A 24,230-nucleotide genomic window follows, 5' to 3' on the forward strand; every position below is an offset into this window, starting at 1 on the left:
TCTCATAATAAAATGGGATGGTCTTTATGTGTCATAGCACAGATAATATATTAACAAGTGACCGCTCTAACAATGGAAATTAATGTCCTCAACGATGGAAGGCAGGCAGAGGGAGGTGAGATCCTTCCAGCCAATGAAAGGGCAGATACAACAGTCACAACTCCGATATGAAGTTTTTTTTTTAAGTTGCCGAAATGCCAGGTGTCCACTTATATCAGTGCATTCGTAACAACATAACCATTACGAAACTTCTATTCAATCAAATTAGCCGGGCGTAGCAAATGAGGAATGACATTTTAAGTTGCCTAAATTCGACTCTCTCTCATTGACCTCCATGCAAAAATTCCGTGGACAGATTTTGGGTCGAGTAAACCCTCTCGCTTCGCCTCTTTCTCTCTGGTTGTAGTCGTTGTATGGCACTGTATTACATTGTATAGTCTGGCATCTAGTGGTTATAGTTGTGTACTGACAACTGCTACAGCAGGCATTCTAAAGAGAAATGACAACACAGATTCATGAAAATCTACTTTTATTTGGATGCAAAAACTCACAATTTAAAAGCAATACTGTAGTAGCAGAGGAGAGTAGGCTGTTTGCTGGTTGGTTGGAGTATGTCTGATAGTTTCCCCAGTGAGCAAAACTGTTTGAGAAGACATATTTTCAACCAATTTTGTTCACTGGGTTGGCTATTTCAATTATCTTCTCCCTCACTATGATCACCAGAATAAGACCTGGCAGCACAGACAACAAGCACTCAAAATGAGCGTGAGCAATGAGCGTTATCAGGAAAGGATTTCATAGTTGAATTCCAACTTCTCCAAGTTCCTAGCGGTTCCACTTCAGCTCTTTTGCCATCTGCAAAACTCAACATGTCACGGCCGTTTCAATCAGAGGATGAAATGCTAATTTTTACTTTGTGAGATGCCCATTTAAAACAAACCAGTGACATTGTCTCCTGCTGGGTGTTCGCTGTAATGGACCAGTTGCATTCAATCAAGATGAGAGTCGTTAGAGGTTTCTTCCATACAACTCTTAATCCCATTGTTTTAGCTGTCCTACGCGTAGTTGATATTTCTCATGTCGATGTGAGGTCAGTCTGGCCTGGAGTTCACAGGCCACAATGCAATCAATTACGCGCCAAGGGGAAACCATGCAGTCGGTCAATGTTAAGTATCGGAGGTGTCAACCACATTCAAATCCTGGCCCGGAAGCTGTTCGTCATTGGCATAAACATTTAGAGTGAACCCATAGTGTGGTTTTCCTTTATATGCGATTGAATTCAAATGAAACCACAGATGGGGAATGTGTGAGGACTGTGTAAAAACTGGGTCTGGGGTAAAACTCGAAAAGAAAACGAGATAAACAACCTCAAGGACACACAAAGCAAAGTATATTGAAGCAAAGCCTAGAGGCATCAAAGTCATACTGAAGACAAAACAATCAATGGTTTTTTGTTGTAAGGTAACTTGGGTAGTTGTCACATTTGTTTCTGTCAAATCTTGCGATATAAACCAATGGTTTGACCACAGTATGAGCTACATTCCATTGTGGTGTAAATGGAAAATATACACAAGGCATCTACTCGAAAGGATTGTATAAAAAACGGTTCTAAAAATATCTCTGGTTGGTTTCACAAAAGCAAACTGTATCAAAAGCATTGGCAGAGAGCAAGCAAGATAAATCGGAGAACCCTTATTACAACAGAAAGCTGGACAACCAATCACTTTCGCTTTGATTACGGACATATGAGAGTCCCATACAGCACATGCAATCCATTTAAGTCAACACAGTCAAAACACGACACAGAGAAATGAACATTTTACAGCTGAACATCAGAGAGACAACCATAGTTGGTCTATTGTGCTTTATACGGAGTAGGCTTGGCCTGTCTATACAACAATCATGGGCTGCTAACGTCACGCACGTGTTCAGGGTACTGTTGTCAGCAGAGGTTATCATCATCCCAACCCCACAGAGAGGGCGCTGATGGGCAGGGTCAGGAGGGTCAGGTTTACCCATCATCATTAACACCTGGATCCTTTGTTAAGAGGGGAATAATAACGTTTAAAGGAAAGCTAAACCATTAAAGTCCAGTTTAGAGGTTTTGTTTCTTCTTGCAAACTTTTTACATTTGTACCCTTTTGCACTTTCATGTTGATCTTCTAGCCTGGTCCCAGATCTGTTTTTTTGTTGTTGCTTTTGCAGACTATATTTGAATTGACAAAACATGACAATACCATAAGGAGTTTGGCAAGCGAGCCGAAACAGACTGGCACCCAGGCTATTTGTATTTGACTTCCGTGAGGGGAAAAAGTAACAGGTGCACGTTTCACTAGTAGATCTGCACCTCCGTCTCTGGATTCCTATGCTACTGTATGTGCCAGTCATTACTTCTCATGTGTGAACTCAGAAGTTGAGACATGCACCCCCCCCCCCCCCCCCCCCCAAGTCTCAGTGGTCACCTGACAACGCTGGTGAAAGTCTATGAGGCTATGATGTCTGATGAATTACCATGGAGATCATGATGACTGACTGACTGACTGCACATACGCACGGTACTGTAATACTGAAGAGACTGCACACAATGCCTAGTTACCCAACGGTTACATTCCTCTGTGTTTCCATAGAGATCTATGGCACATGCCTCAGTCAGTGGTAATGAACACGGAGCACCATGAAACCTGAAGATGAGGTGGCTCCTGAGAAGCACCAGGAGTTTCGAAAGGCCTGCTGTACTGTGTTTATTTGAAGAGGCCAAGTGAGCACAAGACTTTGAACATTGACATTTTTCTACGTCTTTTGCTCGTATGGAGATGGTTTTGTTGTAACAGGAGAGAAAAGCTAGTTGGCGGTTTACGTTTCAGACGAACTGGTGGTCCCTCACTGTGAGACTGTTTTACAACACCGTGAATATAGGCTGGACTTTTTCTTATCTGGAGAAGTCTGAATAATCTAACATGGCACTTGACGGGACATATCTTATCAAATATCCTACTGGACAGACCTCTGCCAAGTGTGACAACAAATGTCTGCGTTAGAAGTGGGGCCAGACAGACATGTAGTCATTGCTACTCTTAGAGCATGGTCTGCAAATCAAATCAGTCAAATTCTTGCCGAATTAAGGAATTTACGTCAGGATTGGGCTTCTCGTACGTGGGCCTCTGAAATGGAAGGGGGCTGGATGAGGCTGACATAGTCTGTTATTGTTTTTGTGGTTGTGTGTGCTAAAGGGTGACATTGAGATGGGTGTACAGTACAGTAGGTACCGTGTACAGTACTGTAGGTACCGTGTACAGTACAGTAGGTACCGTGTACAGTACAGTAGGTACCGTGTACAGTACTGTAGGTACCGTGTACAGTAGCTATCAGTGTACAATACAGTAGGTACAGTACAGTAGGTACAGTACAGTAGGTACAGTAGGTACAGTGTACAATAGAGTAGGTACAATGTACAATAGAGTATGTACAGTGTACAGTACAGTAGGTACTGTAGGTACAGTGCACAGTACAGTAGGCACCGTGTACAGTACAGTAGGTACAGTGTACAGTACAGTGTACAGTACAGTAGGTACATTGTACAATACAGTAGGCACAGTGTACAATACAGTAGGTACAGTGTACAGTAGGTACATTGTACAATACAGTAGGTACAGTGTACAGTACAGTAGGTACAGTGTACAATACAGTAGGTACTGTGTACAGTAGGTACATTGTACAATACAGTAGGTACAGTACAGTAGGTACATTGTACAATACAGTAGGTACAGTACAGTGGTGTGTCTCTACTCCTCTACAATGTGGGACAGCTGCTTCTCGTAGAGGCTGAGGACGTGGTGAACAAACTGGTACTGCTCACCCGTCTGGATCATCCCGCCTCTGCAACACACACACACACACACACACACACACACACACACACACACACACACACACACACACACACACACACACACACACACACACACACACACACACACACACACACACACGGGTCAGATGGGAGAGAAAGAACAGACCGGTGTCAGGAAAAAGACGAAGACAGACAGGTGTGAAGCAAGAGCCCAAAACAGACTGGAGACTCACCTGTCGAGGCGGAGCTGGCAGGTGGTCCTCAGGATGTCGACCACGCCCTCACTCCTCAGCTGTTTACACAGGATGGAGGTGGCGATGAAACAGCCTGTCCGACCTATCCCAGCACTGCAGGAAGGAAGAGGAACCATGAATGTAGTACACCTGTATTTCTGACTTGACTAACTACTAATGCACCGAAAGCCATGAGAGCTGCAGTGCTGCCAAGTCGTCCGTCTTTAGGGGCATAGACCTTCCAAAGATTCCACTGAGACACCCGCCCCATTTATGGTACTGACCAGAGATTGAAAGAGGACTCATCTCTGTATCTGTGCCATTATGGCGTCTGTGACAGCCACAATGGCTCTGTCCGTGCTATCTCCACTTCAAAGCAGTCCATTTTCTTCTTCTCGTGTTTATTAAAAGCGTAAAGCTAATATTGGTGATTTACAGCCACCTGCAGTGCTGAAGTCCTGAACCAAATCTTGTGTGTCATTCATTTATTGTGGCCACTAGATGGCGGATATGGCATTAAATCATTTACAAACCATAGGCAACCCTATTTGAAGAAGAAGGCAATGCTCTGAACATTGTCTGTTCGCTCCCAACCCATAGGAATCCCCACCCAGTTGACTACTTTGAAATGGTGGAATCCCTCAATGGCAATGTCCATGCTAGAATGGGTTATATCCATCTAGAGCCCTAATTCTACCTCTATGGTACAGACTAACCCTCCAACTCTACCTGCAGTGGACGATGACAGGGCCGCTGGTGGGCGGAGCTTCCGCTCTGGCCTGCTCCACTTCCTCTACCAGCTCCAGGAGGGGCGGGGCTTTGTCTGGGGTCTTCTGGTCAGGCCAGGAGGTGTACCAGTACTGCCTGAGGCTGCGCTCCTCTCCATCAAACTGACACACACGCGCACACATTAACACATACATGCACATGCATAGGCACACACATGCATGGGCACACGCAGAGACAAACAGAGACACAGAGACATTTTTTCAGCCTCATCCTCTGCATGTACATGCAAACTGTTACCTAGGTGTTAGTTGCTATGACAACAACGATTGCAGAGCCAGACTGTGACAGGAACGCAGAGTGACTTTTTAAAATATATATATATATTTTTTTACAAATGGTGTTGTTTTTCATTGTGTGATTTCATAAGCATATTATTAGCCAACAGCTGTACTTGTGGCAGCTTTTCTATCTCTCTTCATTCAGAGGCCAGTGCTTAGTGGATGAGAAGTGAGTCCATAATCCAAAAGGGTCAATGTAATAACTCAAACTGCTTTTTCTCATTGTCATTTTATATAATCATTTATACATGTCCATGGCAGTGATGTACAGGTTGTATACTGTATGTGTCTGTCTGCTATCAGTCTCACCTTCAGAGTGAAGACCCTCAGGCTGTAGTCGTCCTCCTGGGTTACCGTGACAACCTTGATCTCGATGCCCTCGTGGGTCACAGAGTCCTCAGGCCAGTACTCTGCACATTTCTGGTAAGGCGGCAACACATAGCCAGGGTTTCACATTGGACATTTACTGGGAAGAGTGGGCTCCTACCACACCATCCTCCCCTATCCATCCCTCTTCTCCCTCCTCACCTCATTCTTCTCCTCTAGGTTCGTGATCATGACGATGATGGGACAGCGCTCCTGCCACACCATCCTCCAGAAGTCTCCCACTGTGTTCACTGTAGGACCCTGGGTAGCGATGTACGCCCGCTCCTCACCCCCATAACCCTGAGGAAGGCAACACAGTAGTTCAAGTGAGAGCACGTAGAAGGTCTCACAGGACCCTTGATGGGAACAACTTGTACACAGGGCCAACCCAAGCCTCTTGCCCCCAAAAACAAACACGTTAGGGTTTTACCCATGCTAGTGTTTTTGCCCTAGCGGCCGCTGGGCCCGAAGCGGCCACTTGCCGTATGTTTCTTATTGGCTGGGCTGGCACTGCTTGTACAGGAAGTAGCTGAGAGGGAGCAGTAGGCAGACAAAGACGTACCTGTAGGTAGTTAGCGTTGATGTAGGTACTGAGGAACTCATCTTCATCTGCTGTCCGGAGTATCACTCGGCTGTGTGCGTCTGGAAAACAACGGATCCCGTTACAAGGTGTGTGTCCAGCGTTGTCGCTCACCTCTACTCTACATACCAATTTGTGACAGAGGTTCAGAGACGGATTCAAAATGGCTGCCGTTTGTAGTGCCTCTACTCACTGGGGAGGATGGTCTTGTAGCGGTTCTTCCTCACCAGGCCCGGGTAGTTATACTCCTTTGGGTCCACAAAGTTCATGGGAGTTTCCTGTCAATGGCAACAGAACAATGGATGTGGCTTAGCGATGTATGGCTGTTTAGAGGAAGTGAGGACCCTACTGAATTGTGTGTGCAATGGGCATGATTGTGTGAGTGTCACTAATTGTGTGTGTTGTAAACGAATAATCTCAGCAACAAAAAAAAAGAAACATCCCTTTTTCAGGACCGTGTCTTTCAAAGATAATTCCTAAAAATCCTAAATAACTTCACAGATCTTCATTGTAAAGGGTTTAAACACTGTTTCCCATTCTTGTTCAATGAACCATACATAATTAATGAACATGCACCTCTGGAACGGTCGTTAAGACACTAACAGCTTACAGAGACTGTGGACAATTAAGGTCACAGTTATGAAAACTTAGGACACTAAAAGAGGCCTTTCTACTGACTCTGAAAAACTCATGCAAGTAGGCATGAGGACTACAGATGTGGCCAGGGCAATAAATGGCAATGTCCGTACTGTGAGACGCCCAAGACAGCGCTACAGGGCAGACCATGTGTAACAACACCTGCACAGGATCGGTACATCCGAACATCACACCTGCGGGACAGGTACAGGATGGCAACAACAACTGCCCGAGTTACACCAGGAACGCACAATCTCTCCATCAGTGCTCAGACTGTCCGCAATACGCTGAGAGAGGCTGGACTGAGGGCTTGTAGGCCTGTTGTAAGGCAGGTCCTCACCAGACATCCCTGGCAACAGCGTCGCCTACGGGCACAAACCCACCATCGCTGGACCAGACAGGACTGGCAAAAAGTGCTCTTCACTGAAGAGTCACGGTTTTGTCTCACCAGGGGTGATGGTCGGATTCTCGTTTATCGTCGAAGGAATGAGCGTTACACCGAGGCCTGTACTCTGGAGTGGGATCGATTTGGAGGTAGAGTGTCCGTCATGGTCTGGGGCGGTGTGTCACAGTATCATCAGACTGAGCTTGTTGTCATTGCAGGCAATCTCAATGCTGTGCATTACAGGGAAGACATCCTCCTCCCTCATGTGGTACCCTTCCTGCAGGCTCATCCTGACATGACCCTCCACCATGATAATGCCACCTGCCAAACTGCTCGTTCTGTGCGTGATTTCCTACAAGACAGGAATGTCAGTGTTCTGCCATGGCCAGTGAAGAGCCAGGTTCTCAATCTCATTGCGCACATCTGGGACCTGTTGGATCGGAGGTTGAGGGCTAGGGCCATTCCCCCCAGAAATGTCAGGGAATTTGCAAGTGCCTTGGTGGAAAAGTGGGGGTAACATCTCACAGCAATAACTGGCACATCTGGTGCAGTCCATGAGTAGGAGATGCACTGCAGTACTTAATGCAGCTGGTGGCCACACCAGATACTGACTGTTATTTTTGATTTTGACCCCCTTCCTTTGTTCAGGGACACATTATTCAATTTCTGTAAGTCACGTGTCTGTGGAACTTGTTCAGTTTATGTCTCAGTTATTGAATCTTGTTATGTTCATACAAATATTAAGTTTGCTGAAAATAAACGCAGTTGACAGTGAGAGGACATTTCTTTTTTTGATGAGTTTAGATTATACACAAAAGTAAATTCACTCTAATTGAAGAAAATGTAACTCTGCCACAGATAACATTTGGTCCCGCTCTAAAAAGAGTAAAACATACTCTGGAAAGAAGGTTGTTTTTTCAGAGTTGTGTATGATCAATTTAGTGTTGATATTTAACTTTGCATTTAACTCAGGACAGGATTAACTGAAAATAACTCTCTGCAGTGTTGTTCAGTATTCTAGAGTAAATTATTTAGAGTAATGTTTACTCACAACATAATCGCAAGAGTTCATTCAACTCCTACGGACTCAAACTCAGCAATATTTTGGTGTTTAAACGGTGCCATTTGAGGTGGAGGATGTAAAGTCTCATTCACATATTTCTTAATGTGCCATATTATGGAGGCTTAGAATGTGACATCCAATCTCGATTGGTATCCATTTAAGAAGAAGGATGTCCTACATCAGCCATGACTCTGCATGTCAGGGAAGACAGTACTTTTGTTAGAGACTACCTAGATTATCTAAACTCCAACTGCCTTCTCAGTAAATTGCAATAAATCCAACCACTTACAGATCAGATTTGTTTAGGAAAATGTATGTTACATATTGTGTAGCATAAAATCAAACATGCAAAAACAGAGATATTGAAACAAACAATTCTAATAATCTACCTGCAACAGAGCATGCTGGGAAATATGACAATGACGCTCCCTCCCACATCTGTGGCTACTCCATAGTTCTAACTCCCAATCAACTCCAGTTATCATTACTAACTCCAGGGAGCGCATCACTCGGTTGAGGGTTATGATAACTCCAGGAGAGTCAATTCAACAACAACAAAATTACTCTGACATTTCAACTGTCCTTGATTTACCGTGTACTAATTGTGAGTGTGCACCTCTACTTTACTGACTTTATTGTCCCCTCTACCTTGAGTGGGATTGTGTACAACAGTCCTGCTTCATGCAATTGTGTGTGTAGACCCACAGTACCTTGGTCTGAGAGAGAGACCGAGAGAGACCGAGAGAGACAGAGAGAGACAGAGAGAGAGACAGAGAGAGAGACAGAGAGAGAGACAGAGAGAGAGAGACAGAGAGAATCTCAGCCTAAACATGTAACGTATCCTCTATGGAGCTGGGTATGCTAATGCATTTCACTGTGTCCACATCTCACCCACCAACTGTTTTGAGTAGCCTCTGGATGTACAGCGCTCCTTGGCGTGTGTGTTTTACTCACATAGAACTCAGCCTGTAGGGCCTGGTCGTCTATAGCGCGTGTGTGGAGCTGGCTAGGGGTGAGAGTGTTTGTTCCCTCCCTCAGGTACTCCTTGGCAGTCTGGTCTCTGGGGGAGAGCTGGGCTCCGTAGCCATAGGGCTCCGTACAGCCAGGAGAACACATGTCCAGGGTCAGAGACACGTTGGAGCCTCTCCTAACACACACACACACACACACAGACACGCACGCATCCACACACACAGGACGGCACCGACACATACAAGAAGAACAAACGTACAGACACATACAAGAAGAACGTTGTGCCATAATTGTGCGCACGCACACGCAGAAGCACAACAACCCCCACACGCGAGAAAAAGGCATGAACGCATACACACACACACAGACATTCCCCCTAGAACACCTCTCCACCACACTTCCACCCCCCCCCACTGACCTCTCCTGCAGGCCCACAGGTGTAACAGAGAGGGTGGTGATGTCCCCCTCTGTCCTGGTGTCCAGGCCCAGGTCAAAGATGGGGGTCTGGGGTTCAGCTTCCAGGTCCATCAGGTCCTCCTGGGCGTCTGTCCACTCCGACAGGGTGAAGGAAGGCTGGCGACTCACCGACTGACGTCTGTCCCCATGGTCAGCCACCGTCGCCGCTGACCACCACGCATCACCGTACTCCAACTTACACACAGTGCGGATGATCTGGAGACGCAGCATCAAAACGCACATTTCAGAACTGTGTCCAATGCCGTCGTTTGTCTCAATATCAAATCATTTCTGGGTAACAATTAAGTACCTTACTGTGATTGTTTTAAATTAAAATGGTCGGGATAAAAAACAAAATATAGCTGTTAAGCAAAGAGCAATTTCTCAAGCAAGAATTTTCCTAGACTGTCTAGGAGTCATCTGAATGGGGAGGGGACCACTGAAAACGATCTGTTACTGGCAGAAAGGTTTAGAACCTATTGGTCTATTAACTAATTGACATAGGGGGACATGGGAGAGCCACCCTTTATTAAGTAAACTGGAACTGTGATCCTTTTTTTCAAGAGTAAACGGCCTGAGTAAGACATCTTCATTTATCCACCATCTTTGACTTTGGCACAGATCCACAAGCCTTTATATCAGTAATTCTACATCCCGTCTTATTTATTGACGATTGGCTGTAAGAACAGATTTAGTGTCGCCATCATGTCAAAGCGCAAGGCAGATGATCTCAAACCCAGGACTTGGCCCACAAGTATGGCCACTGCCATAGACGTTTGGGAAAGACAGCATACTATGATAAATGAGCTCATCAGTGGACAGTCGAGCGACAAGACACAGCAACCTTTCCCAGAGGAATTGCCATTGCAGCAAGAACAGACCAAGAAGTTACTTTGTCAGGATGAACATGGTACGTGCGTGTTTATGATTACAGAGTTGCTTGTGTCTCCTCTGCAAAAGCATTCATCATCTTGTCTAGCATTTTCTCCAACTTACAACTAAGTGCACATCGATAATATATCATAGCTATAAGTTGACTTTATTGCCAGGCTTTTCAGGCCCCGTGTTGATTTTCAATGTCATTCTACCAGAAACGTTTATTAGAGAAGTTTTTTTGTTCGTGTCATGCCTTTAACTCATTTGGCCTACTTGGAATTTCACCACCATCTTGTCATCTGTTCAACAACACAGATCCAGGTCAAGCACCCACAGGTTGCAACAAATCGGGGGTGAAAAGAGCCAATTACGCCGCCGTGCACTGGACGGACAACCATGTACTGCAACGTCAGAATGAAGTTCACAAAATGCAAGGAAGTAGGTGGACACAAGCGAAGACCAAGGCAGAGAGGAAAACAATAGAGATTGAAACTGGGGCCAGATTCTCTGAGCTATGTAACAGTGCATTCGGAAAGTATAGAGACCCTTTGACTTTTTCCTTCTCCCCCCCAACAATTTACATACAATATCCCATAATGACAAAGCAAAAACCGTTGTTTTTAAAAAAAATATATATTTGCAAATGTATTCAAAATAAAAACTGAAATGTCACATTTACATAAGTATTCAGACCCTTTACTCAGTCCTTTGTTGAAGCACATTTGGCAGCAATAACCGCCTTGAGTCCTCTTGGGTAAGCTGGGCACACCTGTGTTTGGGGACTTTCTCCCATTCTTCTCTGCAAATCCTCCCAAGCTCTGTAAGGGTTGGATGGGTGTGTCGCTGCATAGCTATTTTCAGGTCTCTCCAGAGATGTTAGATCTGATTCAAGTCCGGGCTCTGGCTGGGCCACTCAAGGACATTGAGACTTGTCCATAAAGCCACTCCTGTGTTGTCTTGGCCGTGTGCTTAGGGTTGTTTTCCTGTTGGAAGGTGGACCTTTGCCCCAGTCTGAGGGCCTGAGTGCTCTGGAGCATGTTTCCATCAAGGATCTCTCTGTACTTTACATCTTTTCCTCGATCCTGACTAGTCTCCTAGTCCCTGCCACTGAAAAACATCTCCACAGCATGATGTTGCCACCACCATGCTTCAACGTAGGGATGGTGCCAGGTTTCCTCCAGAAGTGACACTTGGCTTTCAGGCCAAAGAGTTCAATCGTGGTTTCATCAGACCAGAGAATCTTGTTTCTCATGGTCTGAGATTCCTTTAGGTGCCTTTTGGCAAACTCCATGCGGGCTGTCATGTGCCTTTTACTGATGAGTGGCTACAGTCTGACCACTCTACCATAAAGGCCTGATTGGTGGAGTGTTGCAGAGATGGTTGTCCTTCTGGATGGTTCTCCCATCTCCGCAGAGGAACTCTAGAGCTCCGAGTGACCATTGGGTTCTTGTCCACCTCCCTGATCAAGGCCCATCTCCCCCGATTGCTTAGTTTGGCTGGGCGGCCAGCTCTAGGAAGAGTCTTGGGTTGTTCCAAATTTCTTACATTTTAGAATGATGGAGGCCACTGTGTTCTTGGGGACCTTCAATACTGCAGACATTTGTTGGTACTCTTCCCCAGATCTGTGCCTCGACACAATCCTGTCTCGGAGATCTACGGACAATTCCTTCGACCTCATAGCTTGGTTTTTGCTCCGACATGCACTGTCAACTGTGGGACCTTATATAGACAGATGTGTGCCTTTCCAAAATTGAATTTACCACAGGTTGACTCAAATAAAGTTGTAGAAACATCAAGGAAGTTCAATGCAAACAGGATGCACCTGAGCTCAATTTCGAGTCCCATAGCAAAGGGTCTGAATACTTATGTAAATAAGGTATCTGTTTTTTATAGTTTCGGTAAACAGATAACCAACAATCACAGCATCTCAGTTCAGTTAATGAAAAGGTATGTTGTTTATTTGTTTATGATGTTTTAGTAATTTTTAGAACAACACAAAAACATATTTAGAGTTGAAGTCGGAAGTTTACATACACTTAGGTTGGAGTCATTAAAACTCGTTTCTCAACCACTCCAAAAATGTCTTGTTAACAAACTGTAGTTTTGGCAAGTCGGTTAGGACTTCTACTTTGTGCATGACACAAGTCATTTTTCCAACAATTGTTAACAGACAGATTATTTCACTTATAATTCATTTTCTCACAATTTCAGTGGGTCAGAAGTTTACATACACTAAGTTGACTGTGCCTTTAAGCAGCTTGGAAAATTCCAGAAAGTTATGTCATGTATTATTTAAGCTGGAAAATTGAAGGCTTTCACATTTTTTTCTTAGAAAAGGCCATTCAAGACGGTCTAAAGCCTTTTCGGCATCAACAGCCATTATTGATAAATCTACATCTTGTTTTTTAGCGTATTACATTATACTGAAACATGTTCTTGTGTTTGTTTGTCTCTATTTTTAAATCAACCCTGTTTGATTCATGTGTATCAAGTCTGGTAAGACTTTTGCCATTCTGTTGCGTATGAGTTTTGTTGTTATTTTCTTGTCGTAATTTTATTCAACTTATGGGTCTATAATATTCTAGTATTCTCTCTAGTTTCCCTAGTTTTAATATAACTTAAATAACTGTTTGACACATGGAATTCAGAAGCACTGAATTGAGTGACGTGTGTGTAGTCATTTGAGTAAATGGGGCGCTACTTTGTCCCTGAATGTCAAATAAAAATCTATGGGACAGCTGTCCATACCTGGTGCTTTTCTCCGCGCTAACGTTTTAACAATGTCTAATGTTTCTTTTTGAGGTGATTTCTATTTTTAGTGGTTCGTTTTTTTTGTCTGCTGATAGTTGCTTCAGGGTTACTGAGTCTAAGAAGGCTGTAGTATCAGTCCAACTGTTGTTGAATTCGGATTTATATAGATTTTCAAAAGAAGCTTTTTTGTAAAAATGTGTTGTTTCGAATTAAACCATTTGTATCCTTATCTTTGAAAATTATAAATGCAAAAGGTTTAAAATGCCCAAGAGGTTAAGAGCATGACCTGGCCAACTGACTTTGATATGAGAAAAGTATTAGCAGGCGGTTAGGGGAAAGATGATATACATGTAGGTCCTGATGGTACCAAGTACTTACATGCCATTGATCCGAGTGAGGATAAGGATCTGACCATTACTGAATTTGCAGTGAGCTCAGCCATAACAACCCTGCCCCCTAAACAGCTGTTTGTTATAGCAAGTGAAGATAGGAACGATCTGTATAGCAGTGGAGGTTCCTCAGAGGAGGATCATTCAACTCAGTGAATTTCAGCAAAATGTCAATTGTGAAACATTCATTTTTAAAATTATTTTTAGATAAAACTATACTAAATAAATTGAGTGTACAAAACATTAGGAACACCTTCCTAATATTGAGTTGCACCCCCTTTTCCCTCAGAACAGCTTTAATTCTGGTGCGCCTGGCACCTACTACCATACCCTGTTCAAAGGCACTTCAATCTTTTTCTTGCCCATTCACCCTCTGAATGGCACACATACAACAATCCATGTCTCAATTGATATCAATAAGGGATCATAGCTTTCACCTGGTCAGTCTATGCCATAGAAAGAGCAGTCCTCCTCTGAGTACATTGACTTCAATACAAAACCTAGGGGGCTCGAGGGTTCTCACCCTCTTCTATAGACTTACACAGTAATTATGACGACTTCCGGAGGACATCTTCCAACCCTATCAGAGCCATTGCTGCATGACCTGACATGTTGTCCAACCAATCAAAGGATCAGAGAATGAATCTAGTACTGAAAGGATAAGCTACAGCTAGCTAGCACTGCAGTGCATAAAATGAAGTGAGTAGTTGACTCAGAGAGAAAAAATAAAATAGAGTTTTGAACAAATACATTTCTTAAAAAAGAGAGAGCCATATTTAGTTGTATTTTTTCCCTTTCACTTTCATTTAGCTAATGCAGCTAATTTAGCCTAATCAACAACCTGACTCAGAGAGGAATGCCATTTATGTTAGCTAGCTGGTTAACACTCCAATTCTTCCAAAGCGATGTAAGCTTTCGGTTATAGTCATTTATTGCCAGTGTAACTGCTAACCTGCTTGCTGTACACATGGATTGGAGTTTTGGGTTTAATAACCTATTAGTTATAGTAGCTATGTTGACTATGATGTTAGCTAATACGGTGACAACGATTAAGGGCTGTGTGTAGCGGTTAGCGGTTATGGTATGAAGGTTTGGCTTGGTGAGATTTTTTTAGTCTGGTCTGGTCACAAACAGCTGTTAAAATGTGAGAGGAGGAGAGCGTGTAGATGTGATGATAGGTGATGTTCAGTTAGCGAATGATTCCTTATTTTTTAACTACTCTTTCTACTGACTCGAGAATCATGATTCGTGACAGATCAGTGGCAGCAAGTCTTAAAGATCACGAACAGTCAAAATCATGTTGTCATGAAATACGATGATATTTGAAGGAAACCAGGTCAAAGTAGGATGACCAAAGTTTGAAAAATGACTGTTGCTTCTACATTGATCAAGTTTGATCTGAAAGTTACTGGTCCCCTCCCCCATGTCAAACACTTTGATTCATTATTAAGGGACAAGGTGACATCACCTTAACTTTCATACACCAATATTCTCTTACCTAATTTAAATAAGTAGCGCCTTGTAACCAACATCGGAGAAGGTGTTTTTGCAGAGGACCGTGGTTTATATAGCTAGATAGCTACTCTACTAGTGCCAAAATGTGAGTGTAAGGTGTCAGCAAATATAATTAAAAGTTTACACTATTAATCTATGGCAAAGATACATGTTACCCCTTTCATCCTCGTCTGGTGTTAGCTAGTTACTGGCTAGCTAGGTCTTCAGCCAGCATGGAACCAAAGGAAGGGGGGTCGTTCAAAACTCTGACGCCGTTGGCAAGTCAACACATCCGTAAGTGCTGCTGTGAACCGTATCACAAGAGACATGCCAAACAGGAGTTGTATAAAAACATTTTTTTGATATCATAGATGCAATTTCAATGTTGTTTGAGTTGCTTTGTGTATCACTCAATTAGCTTGAGATAATTTTACTGCAACGCCGCTCACTGAATCCAAGTTGCTTGGCGTTTCAAAGAGCTGTCAGTCAAGGCGAGCTCCTGAATATAAGCTCCCCGCCCACTCAGCCTGTCTTTTCAAACTTTCTGGTAGTTAGACATGAGAGGAAAAGTACTTTTCAGAATGACTGTTCAGGACCTTTAAACCTTTACTGGTTGAGTGCTTTGCCAAGTCCTTTTGGTTTGGAAGCCTTTGTTTAGGCCTCTAGAAGTGCAAGTGATATAAAACACCAAATATTCATAAACATTCTGTAATATAAAAATACCTAATAGCCAACCTGCTTGCACCAATCCCATGTAATTACAGTAAAATACTGTAAAATACCAATATTATGATTACAGTAGCATTTACTCTCTTACAGTATAGTAGGCACATTTTACAGTATTGTACTGTGTTGCTCTGATATGACAGTAATTTATAGGAAGTTGGTGGTAAGTTACCGTGAATATTACAATAAAAATACTTGGAATTTGCCAGAATTCGGCAAAGATACATCAAAAGGTATCTTGATACAAATACGAAATCCCTTGAAGACCAATGTATCCTTAACTACAACAACATTCTCAGTAACGGTGACAGAAACGTTTGACTGGCTGTGACCTGGTTTTCTTTTAGAAACCAACCTTAGTTTAATGCAATGACTGTAGGTCGCTCTGGACAAGAGCATCTGCTAAATGACCAAACTGTAAATGTAAAAATGAACACTTGCAAAAGCCAGAGCCGGTCCTGACCTCCCTCAGGCCCTAAGTAACAATTCTGCTAAGGGGCCCTACTACTTGACCCCGTGAGCCATGTAAACCATTTGTCGTTGCTACACAGTCACAATCGGGAACCCCAGTGCGCCCACTACAATCCTCCCTCCTTTAAAACAGTTTGCTCCATCTGTCGTCTAAGAATAAGTGGACCTATACAGAACAGAATGAGGTATAAACAGACAATATTTATTAAATAGAACATTTTCTATATAATCTTAAGATAAGTGAATATTAACATAAAATAAATGAGAAATTGTAGAAAATATAAAATGTAGAAAATAATGAAATATAACACTGAGCTTTGGCTCTGCTGCCTGGTAACTAGTCCAGTCCTCACAATATTATACAATTAGCTTTAGCTATACAATGTAAAGATAAGGGTGCAGCTATTTATTTATTTTACCTTTATTTAACTAGGCAAGTCAGTTAAGAACAAATTCTTATTTTCAATGACGGTCTAGGAACAGTGAGTTAACTGCCTGTTCAGGGGCAGAATGACAGATTTGTACCTTGTCAGCTCGGGGGTTTGAGCTGACAAGGTTACTAGTCTAACGCTCTAACCACTGGGCTACCCTGCCGTCTCAAAATAGTAAGTTAAAACCTATACAGCTGAGTGATTAATTTTGGTTCCCTCTACAGCCTGGGCATTTTCAGCATCAGCATGGGCACCAGTCTATCTGGACTGTCTGGAGGAAAATGAGAAAGTACGTCACATAGTTAGTTAAGCAGTCATGTACACAAACGCACTTCTTTGCCACACAATCTTAAGTGTTACTAAGTGTGTAAACATTTGAATGTTTGACTTAAAATCTTACCATCAAAAAAATTCCTCTCCTGCACATTCTTGAGGCAAAATCATCAATGATGTCATCATAGGACACGTGTTTCCCTACATCATGATTTATGGTCATCATGGCCAGACCACTCATACGTTCCTGTGACACGGAAGACCTCGGGTAGCTTTTGATGAGCTTTCATTTTGAGAAGCTCCTCTCTGCCGATGCTACTGTTACTGGTAGGGTGACTGCAATTCTTAGGGCCGTCCAAAGGTTAGGAAATAGTTCTTCCAGCTTTTTCTCACAGAGAGAAAGGAAAGCAGGTCAAAAGGCATCTTATCTGATGGCAGATCAGGTCAATCCTGAATCTCGTGTGCCGGATCCATTCCACCGATGTCACAGTCATCTCTGAAGGATAAAGTGTTTTCAACTTCCATGCAGTGGGCCTTTAAAGATTCACTGGACATCTGAGAGGCAGTGCTGAAGTTCAGCAGCACTCCATATTCGGTTTTCACCTGGTTGAAAGAGTCGGCCACCATGTTGAAGTAGTTGACTTCAAGGTTTTTCAATGCATCAGTCACTGGTTCATCAGGAGCCTCATTGCTGAAATGCCTCTTGCTGTTTCTCAGTCTCTTCTCGTTCAATACAGCCTCCACATCCATTTCTTCACAAATGCTTTTGGCTGTTGTCTGGGCCTCAGAGAATCCAGTTTCCCGGTATGTAGTGAGGGAGGCCTTTGCATTTGAGATGAAATTCACTGCGATATCCAACTGCATTGAGGCGGATTGGAGGAGTTGTTCACCTTGTTTGTCATTGTATGTATCTCACGCCATACGACACAGCAAATCAAGAAGCAGTAGGACCCAACTCCCTCTGCAAGTTCTTGTGCCTCGACTTTGGCCACAGGATTGTTGAAGCCTGATACCTGATCGCATGAACACTTTGGAGCCTACTCTCCCATCTTGTGTCCCACCTTGACTTCACGGTTATGTTCACGAGTTTCATCAAAACACTCCCATCTTTGTGTGCCCCCCAAAAACCCAACTGCATCTTTTAAAGATTTGGCAGCATCTGCGATGACAAGGTTTAGAGTATGTGCTCCACATGAGACCAACACGGCTCTGGGATTTTTTTGTTGCAGTCTGGCTTGTACTCCTTGGTGCTTGGCCTTCATGTTGGCCCCATTATCATAAGCTTGCCCTCTGCCATCTTCAAATGGAATCTTCCGCTCGTTCAGCTTATCTACGATGACAGTGTAACCTCAACGTTCACAAAGCCGAGGAAGTGCTCCTTGATCTCTGGCTTTCCCTTAAAAGCCACGCTTCTCAGAATAATGGACATTTGCGCATGGCGACTAATGTCAGGTGTACAGTCCAAGATAATGGAGAAGTACTTGGAGTCTCTTACTTGAGTCACTATTGCTTCCAGAATCGTGTCACTCACAATCTGTATCAGCTCATTCTGTGTGCGCTTCCCAGGGTAATGAGCATGCGTCTCGCCATCTTTCATTTTGCTGAGATGATTTTCCATAACGGGGTCAAATTTTGCCCAGTAATTCAACCTATTTTAGGAAGTTTCCATTACCTGGTTGGAAGAGTTTTGTCTGATGAACCCCTGAATGCTAGGCTTCTTTCAGCCAGAGACTGGGTTATACTTATTAAATGTGTAAGGACATCCCACCATCTCTTTCTTTCAGCCTCCAAAATTGTCATTTGTATCTGGTCGAGAGTCTGTCTCCGTCTTAGGCGCAGATCAAGTTCTCTCCACTTAATCATATTATCTGTGTGTTCAGGACTACACTCATGGTGTTTCAGAATATTGATATTCGACCAGTCATTCACGCCTTCCTTTATTATGTTGTAGTCTTTGGTAGAAAAGAGCTTACAGCAACAACAACAACAAAAAAGCCAGCTCCTGGTAATCTTTTCCCCATTTGACAGCTGTCTCTGTAATACGCCTTAATGGAAACCTCTTCTAGAATTGTGTTTTGGGTAAAAAAAAATTACAAATCCAGTCCTGGTTTGAATGCGCACTGACTCAGTCGTCATAAAGTCTGTTGAGACTGGGGGCCAATCTGCTGGGTTATTTGGTGGAGATGCAACTGTTCTAGTCGGGTCTGAGCTGCTTGTATCTGATGCTGGCTGAACACCTCTGGTTGTGCTAGTGCTGACTGAGGCTGCATGTACTTCAGCTGGGTCTGTGTTAGTAATTGCTGAAGATGGCTGTATTGGGTCTGTGTTAGTACTTGCTGAAGCTGCCAGTACTGGGTCTGTGTTAGTATTTGCTGAAGCTGGCTATATTGGGTCTGTGTTAGTACTGTCTGAGGCTGGATGTGGATCAACTGAGCTTGTGCTTGTACTGGATGATGATCCAGTATCTCCTCTACTGACAAACATAAGCATAGCACCTGTAAATTATGGATAACATTACTGTTATTAATTTTATCAGTTGCATCAGGCCCATTCAAACTGGCTCCCCCAGATTTCCGTTTATACATTTTCAAATATAAAATACTATTTATACTATAGCTTGGCATAATACTTGATGGTTATTATTTACTGAGAGATCCGTCATGTCCAGTATGTCCAGCTAATCAACATTTTAAATTCAATATATAAATCAATAGTCAGTATCAATTCATTGCTTTCCATCTTGCATTAGTCCAGAGTTGTAACTAAACCTTGACTGAGAGACTAGATAATCATTGTCTTGTTTTAAAATGATGTGCCATCACACCCATATATTGTCTGGACTGGTCCCACACAGAGGTTGCTGTTGGAAAGCGTGAGTTTCATTTCGAGCCCGCGCAAAGGGTATGAACGCATGTTCACGCGCGACGCGGGTATCTTTTCCGAGCTGCACTTCATAAACACCGTTGCCTGTCGGCGTTTATCAAACGTAATAAATAGTTGTGTTTCACTCTCACTTTCGTCTGGCACAAAGTCACAGAACAAAGCCCTGGAAGTGGCTGGCTAGCAAGCAAGACACAGACAGACCAAGAGATGCACTGCCTAGCTAGGTTAGCGAGACAGACAGACAAGAGAGAGAGATGCACTGCAACCTAGCACATCAACTTTAACGTTACTGTTATTTGCTGACATCAAACTTGGAGAGGAGAGAACACAAGTTTACCTGATCGCTGTTCCCGCAATTCACTCTCGTGGTGTTTTTTCTTCTTCTTCTCCTTTCGTGACCAGAAGGATAGTTACGCTTCACCCTCTCATCCGCGTTGTAAACATTGACACCCGCTTTGACACGAGGGGGAGGCGGGGCCCTTGCGTAATTTGCGGGACCCTACGCAACTTGCTTTAGCGTACAGGGCCACCCGGCTCTGTGCAAAGCACACCGCAGCGTTCATCAGGGTGTGTGTGAGAGGTACCTACCATGAAGACAATGATAGCCATGCCAATGCCTTCGGTGGCCTGGAGGACCCAGTAGTGATTGGTTTTCTCCACCTCCGCCATCACGCACAGGGACTGTTTAACAGACACACAGAGAGAGGATGTGGGACATGCATACCGGTAACATTTATTTTCATATATTTTATTTATTTACCCTTTAGTCTCATTGGGATATATATATTTTTTTATGTTTTATTTTTCAAAGAGAGACCTGGACCAAGACAGAAGCATCAACACATCAGTATCAGACAAAACAAATCACATGACTTCAACCAGACTAGAATTATATGAATACAGTAAGCAGCACGTCAGTAACGGACATGTACACAACACAAAGTCACCGAAGCCAGAAAAACACCAGAGAGCAATATGTTGCCCGGGGCAGGTTCGCGGCACCTTCATTTGGTAGGACGGGCTTGTGGTGACAGCTGGAGCAGAGTAGGTGGAATGTTATCAAATACATTGAACACATGGTTGCCATGTGTTTGATGCCATTCCATTTGCCCCATTCCAGCCATTATTGTGAGCCATCCTCCCCTCAGCAGCCTCCACTGGTCAAGCATTAGAGTTTGCAATCAATCATAGGGTCTCTGCTTTACATGTAGAAATGAGTGAATGCTATGTCCTAACTTTGTAATCTGGCCAGGATTTTTGTTCTCTCCAAACACTATGAACTGGCAAGTCCCCCCAAAAAACAACACTTTGTGTAATGTCAACTTCAGTTGAAGTCTTTATCAAACTTTCCTCTGCATGCCACCACCTTATAGGCTTGTGTTGTGTTGCAATGTCAGTATACCGGTGGGTCCAATTACTCACGTCCACTCCAAACACAGGGTTGAATGATAGGAGGACGCCCAGGTAGAAGTCTAGGAGCTGCAGGGATTTGTAGAAGGCTGAGAAAAGCCCATTACCATCCACCAGGAAGAAGGCCCAATAACCCTGCGGGGAGGATTGGATTCAGACTGTTCTCAATGAGGCCATTTTGCAGCAACCACAATACATACAAATGAAATCACATACTTACAAACAACAGATAGCAAGGGATATTTACAAGCAAAGTAGGCTAAGTGCAATTTTAAGGCGCAGACACACACGAGGTCTTAATAACATAACGAATATGTAGAGTGGTGAACTTCAGTATATCATAATAAGGCCCTCATTCACCTAGACTTTTGCATAAGTGCTAATTTCACACCTGTCTTTTTTCCCAGCATGAACACATCATAAACAGACAGTATCCTACAAAAAAGGCCTGGATATTTTCTTGTTCATTCACTTAGGAAACAAGACAGGCAATATTGCATCAGAAGGAACGTTGATCTGCTCCTACACGTAGCAAACCAGTAGATTACCTTTAATTAACTAGGCAAGTCAGATAAGAACAAATTCTTATTGAAAATAACAGCCTACCGGGGAACAGTGGGTTAACTGCCTTGTTCAGAACGACAGGTTTTTACCTTGTCAGCTCGGGAATTCGATCCACCAACCTTTCAGTTACTGGCCCAACGCTCTAACCACTAGGCTACCTGCCACCCCGATGAAGTTGAATAGTATTTTTTTTGTTTCTGACAAGAACAGCTACTTTCACAGCTAGGCCTTTTCGAACTGTGGTTGCACTGCACGTCTATTTGCATTTATGAACCATTTTTCTACAACATCCTAGTGCCCTGTTGTTAGTAATGTCGGGAGCATCTCAGCTGACCCACCGTGATTTGGGAAATTGTGCAGAACACGGCACACCAGTGCATCCCCATGACGATGGTGTAAAACTTGTCCCTCCACAGTTCCTTTGGGTGTCTCTGGGGCCCTGGGGGACCTGTCCCTGGTCCTGGGGGTTCATCAAGGCCTGGGGGGCCATCTCCTGGTTGAGAGGGGTCGCCGTCTGTCGTTGGAGGGTCATCCAGCCATATGGGGTCTTCGTCTGGCTTTAGGAAGACGGAGTCCTCCGTCTGGGAACGAGTCGAGCTGCTCAGTCGTCTGGTCATGATGCCCCTGAGACAAGGAGGGGAGCGGGTAGGTCAACAATACAGGAGGGGAGACAGGCAGGTCAACAATACAGGAGGGGAGACAGGCAGGTCAACAATACAGGAGGAGAGACAGGTAGGTCAACAATACAGGAGGGGAGCAGGTAGGTCAACAATACAGGAGGGGAGCAGGTAGGTCAACAATACAGGAGGGGAGCAGGTAGGTCAACAATACAGGAGGGGAGCAGGTAGGTCAACAATACAGGAGGGGAGCAGGTAGGTCAACAATACAGGAGGGGAGCAGGTAGGTCAACAATACAGGAGGGGAGACAGGTAGGTCAACAATACAGGAGGGGAGCAGGTAGGTCAACAATACAGGAGGGGAGCAGGTAGGTCAACAATACAGTAATGTGATGGGTGCCATGATCTGCACAAATGCAGATGAATCCTCTCGGCGAAACCTCCATCCAGGAAATGAGCCTGTTGCAGTTCAATAATGTGGTGTTTGTGAGTTACTCGCATTAAGCCTGAAGTGCTTGGTGTGTGTGTTTTACTCGCATTAAGCCTGAAGTGCTTGGTGTGTGTGTGTGTGTCGGTCTATTCTGCTGGCCTATTCAGGTGTGAGTGGCTTGCATCTCTGAATCCTCTTGTCTTACTGGGATTGTGTTCGTGTGTGTGTGTGTGCATGTGTGTGTGTGTGCGTTTGTGTGTGTGTGAGCTCTATTGCAGAGGGAGGGATGAATCAGGGGAGGAGTTTACAGCTCCATCCATCTTCATGGCAACAGAGTGCCTCTCATCCTTCCCAGGCATAATCATCCACTGACAACACATAAACACACACACATGTACACTATTCATCTATTTCCTTCTTTCAATCAGCAGTCTATTCAGAGTCCTTTTCTGTACCACTCATCTGTCTTTCCCCATTAGTAAGGGTGCCACTCATTCGCCTGATTGCCTGACACACACACACACACACACACACACACGTGTCAGCCAACCCTCCATATGTGTGTGTGTGTGAGTATGTGCCTGTGTGTGGTTTGTGCTGTGTGTGTCTGTGGCACATTTACACCCCTCGCAGAGCTTTATATCAACGCTCTAAACAACAATATTCCCTATCATATGGAGCAACGTTGGTAGCCAGAACCATGCTGTCTTCACACAGTGTCCTCTCTGACTGGATGTCTAGGGTGCCACAGAATGACAAATTAGAACTCGCGATTCAATAGGACCTCTCCGTACGGTACGTTCTGTTCTTCTGTCGAACAAAAGATTCCTCGTCGAAACTAAGATTCTCACATGTACAGTAGCATTAAACCAGGTTCGAGAATGTCTCAATCCAGGTCGATTTCCAGTTGTAACCTATTTCACTTCAGATACTTACCGACACGAATTCAACCATTCTGCTGTTTAACATGTTCTCTTTAATTGTTTACTTTTCAGCTGTTTTATTGAATCGCCCGAGTCCATCCAGCTAAAGAGGAAGTCTGAGGAGGTCAGGTGACTTACCTCTGGAAGGTCTAAGGGTACAGGAAGGAGGACAGATCACATGATCAAGTCAAATTCTGTATCCTGTGGCAACCACCAGTTGTTGGCCATGCTGTATGAATCAGTCCTGGAAGAAGAGAAAAGGTTTTACTCAGTTACACAGATATTTCGAATCTGTGTATGAGTCGAATCCAAAAACCATCCGCACAAATATATAACAGGCAGTAAAATAAAGTGGTCCTTTTGAAGAGGATATTAGTAATCCAG

At 43.8% G+C, this 24,230-nt stretch overlaps 1 protein-coding gene across 3 annotated transcripts in view; it reads right to left on the minus strand.

The window, feature by feature from the left end:
• Positions 1-512: 512 nt before the first annotated feature.
• Positions 513-24,230, minus strand: part of ptpn5 (protein tyrosine phosphatase non-receptor type 5) — a 30,130-nt gene continuing 6,412 nt past the window's right edge. For 2 of the 3 annotated variants that reach the window (XM_036951749.2, XM_036951756.2), the window contains exons 2-14: positions 23,985-24,090; positions 22,215-22,500; positions 21,325-21,447; positions 20,491-20,583; positions 9,571-9,824; positions 9,135-9,327; positions 6,290-6,374; positions 6,079-6,158; positions 5,679-5,816; positions 5,460-5,570; positions 4,813-4,973; positions 4,084-4,197; positions 513-3,876 (exon numbers count right to left, since the gene is read on the minus strand). In XM_036951749.2, the coding sequence (XP_036807644.1) occupies positions 3,783-3,876; positions 4,084-4,197; positions 4,813-4,973; positions 5,460-5,570; positions 5,679-5,816; positions 6,079-6,158; positions 6,290-6,374; positions 9,135-9,327; positions 9,571-9,824; positions 20,491-20,583; positions 21,325-21,447; positions 22,215-22,493 (1,725 nt within the window). In that variant the 5' untranslated portion in view covers positions 22,494-22,500; positions 23,985-24,090 and the 3' untranslated portion in view covers positions 513-3,782. Of the gene's footprint in view, positions 3,877-4,083; positions 4,198-4,812; positions 4,974-5,459; positions 5,571-5,678; positions 5,817-6,078; positions 6,159-6,289; positions 6,375-9,134; positions 9,328-9,570; positions 9,825-20,239; positions 20,584-21,324; positions 21,448-22,214; positions 22,501-23,984; positions 24,091-24,230 lie in introns of all 3 variants that reach the window. The other variant, XM_090203493.1, reaches the window with a different exon arrangement.

Source organism: Oncorhynchus mykiss, chromosome 2, assembly GCF_057628025.1.
Source record: "Oncorhynchus mykiss isolate SJ-2025 chromosome 2, ASM5762802v1, whole genome shotgun sequence".
Lineage (NCBI taxonomy): Eukaryota > Metazoa > Chordata > Actinopteri > Salmoniformes > Salmonidae > Oncorhynchus > Oncorhynchus mykiss.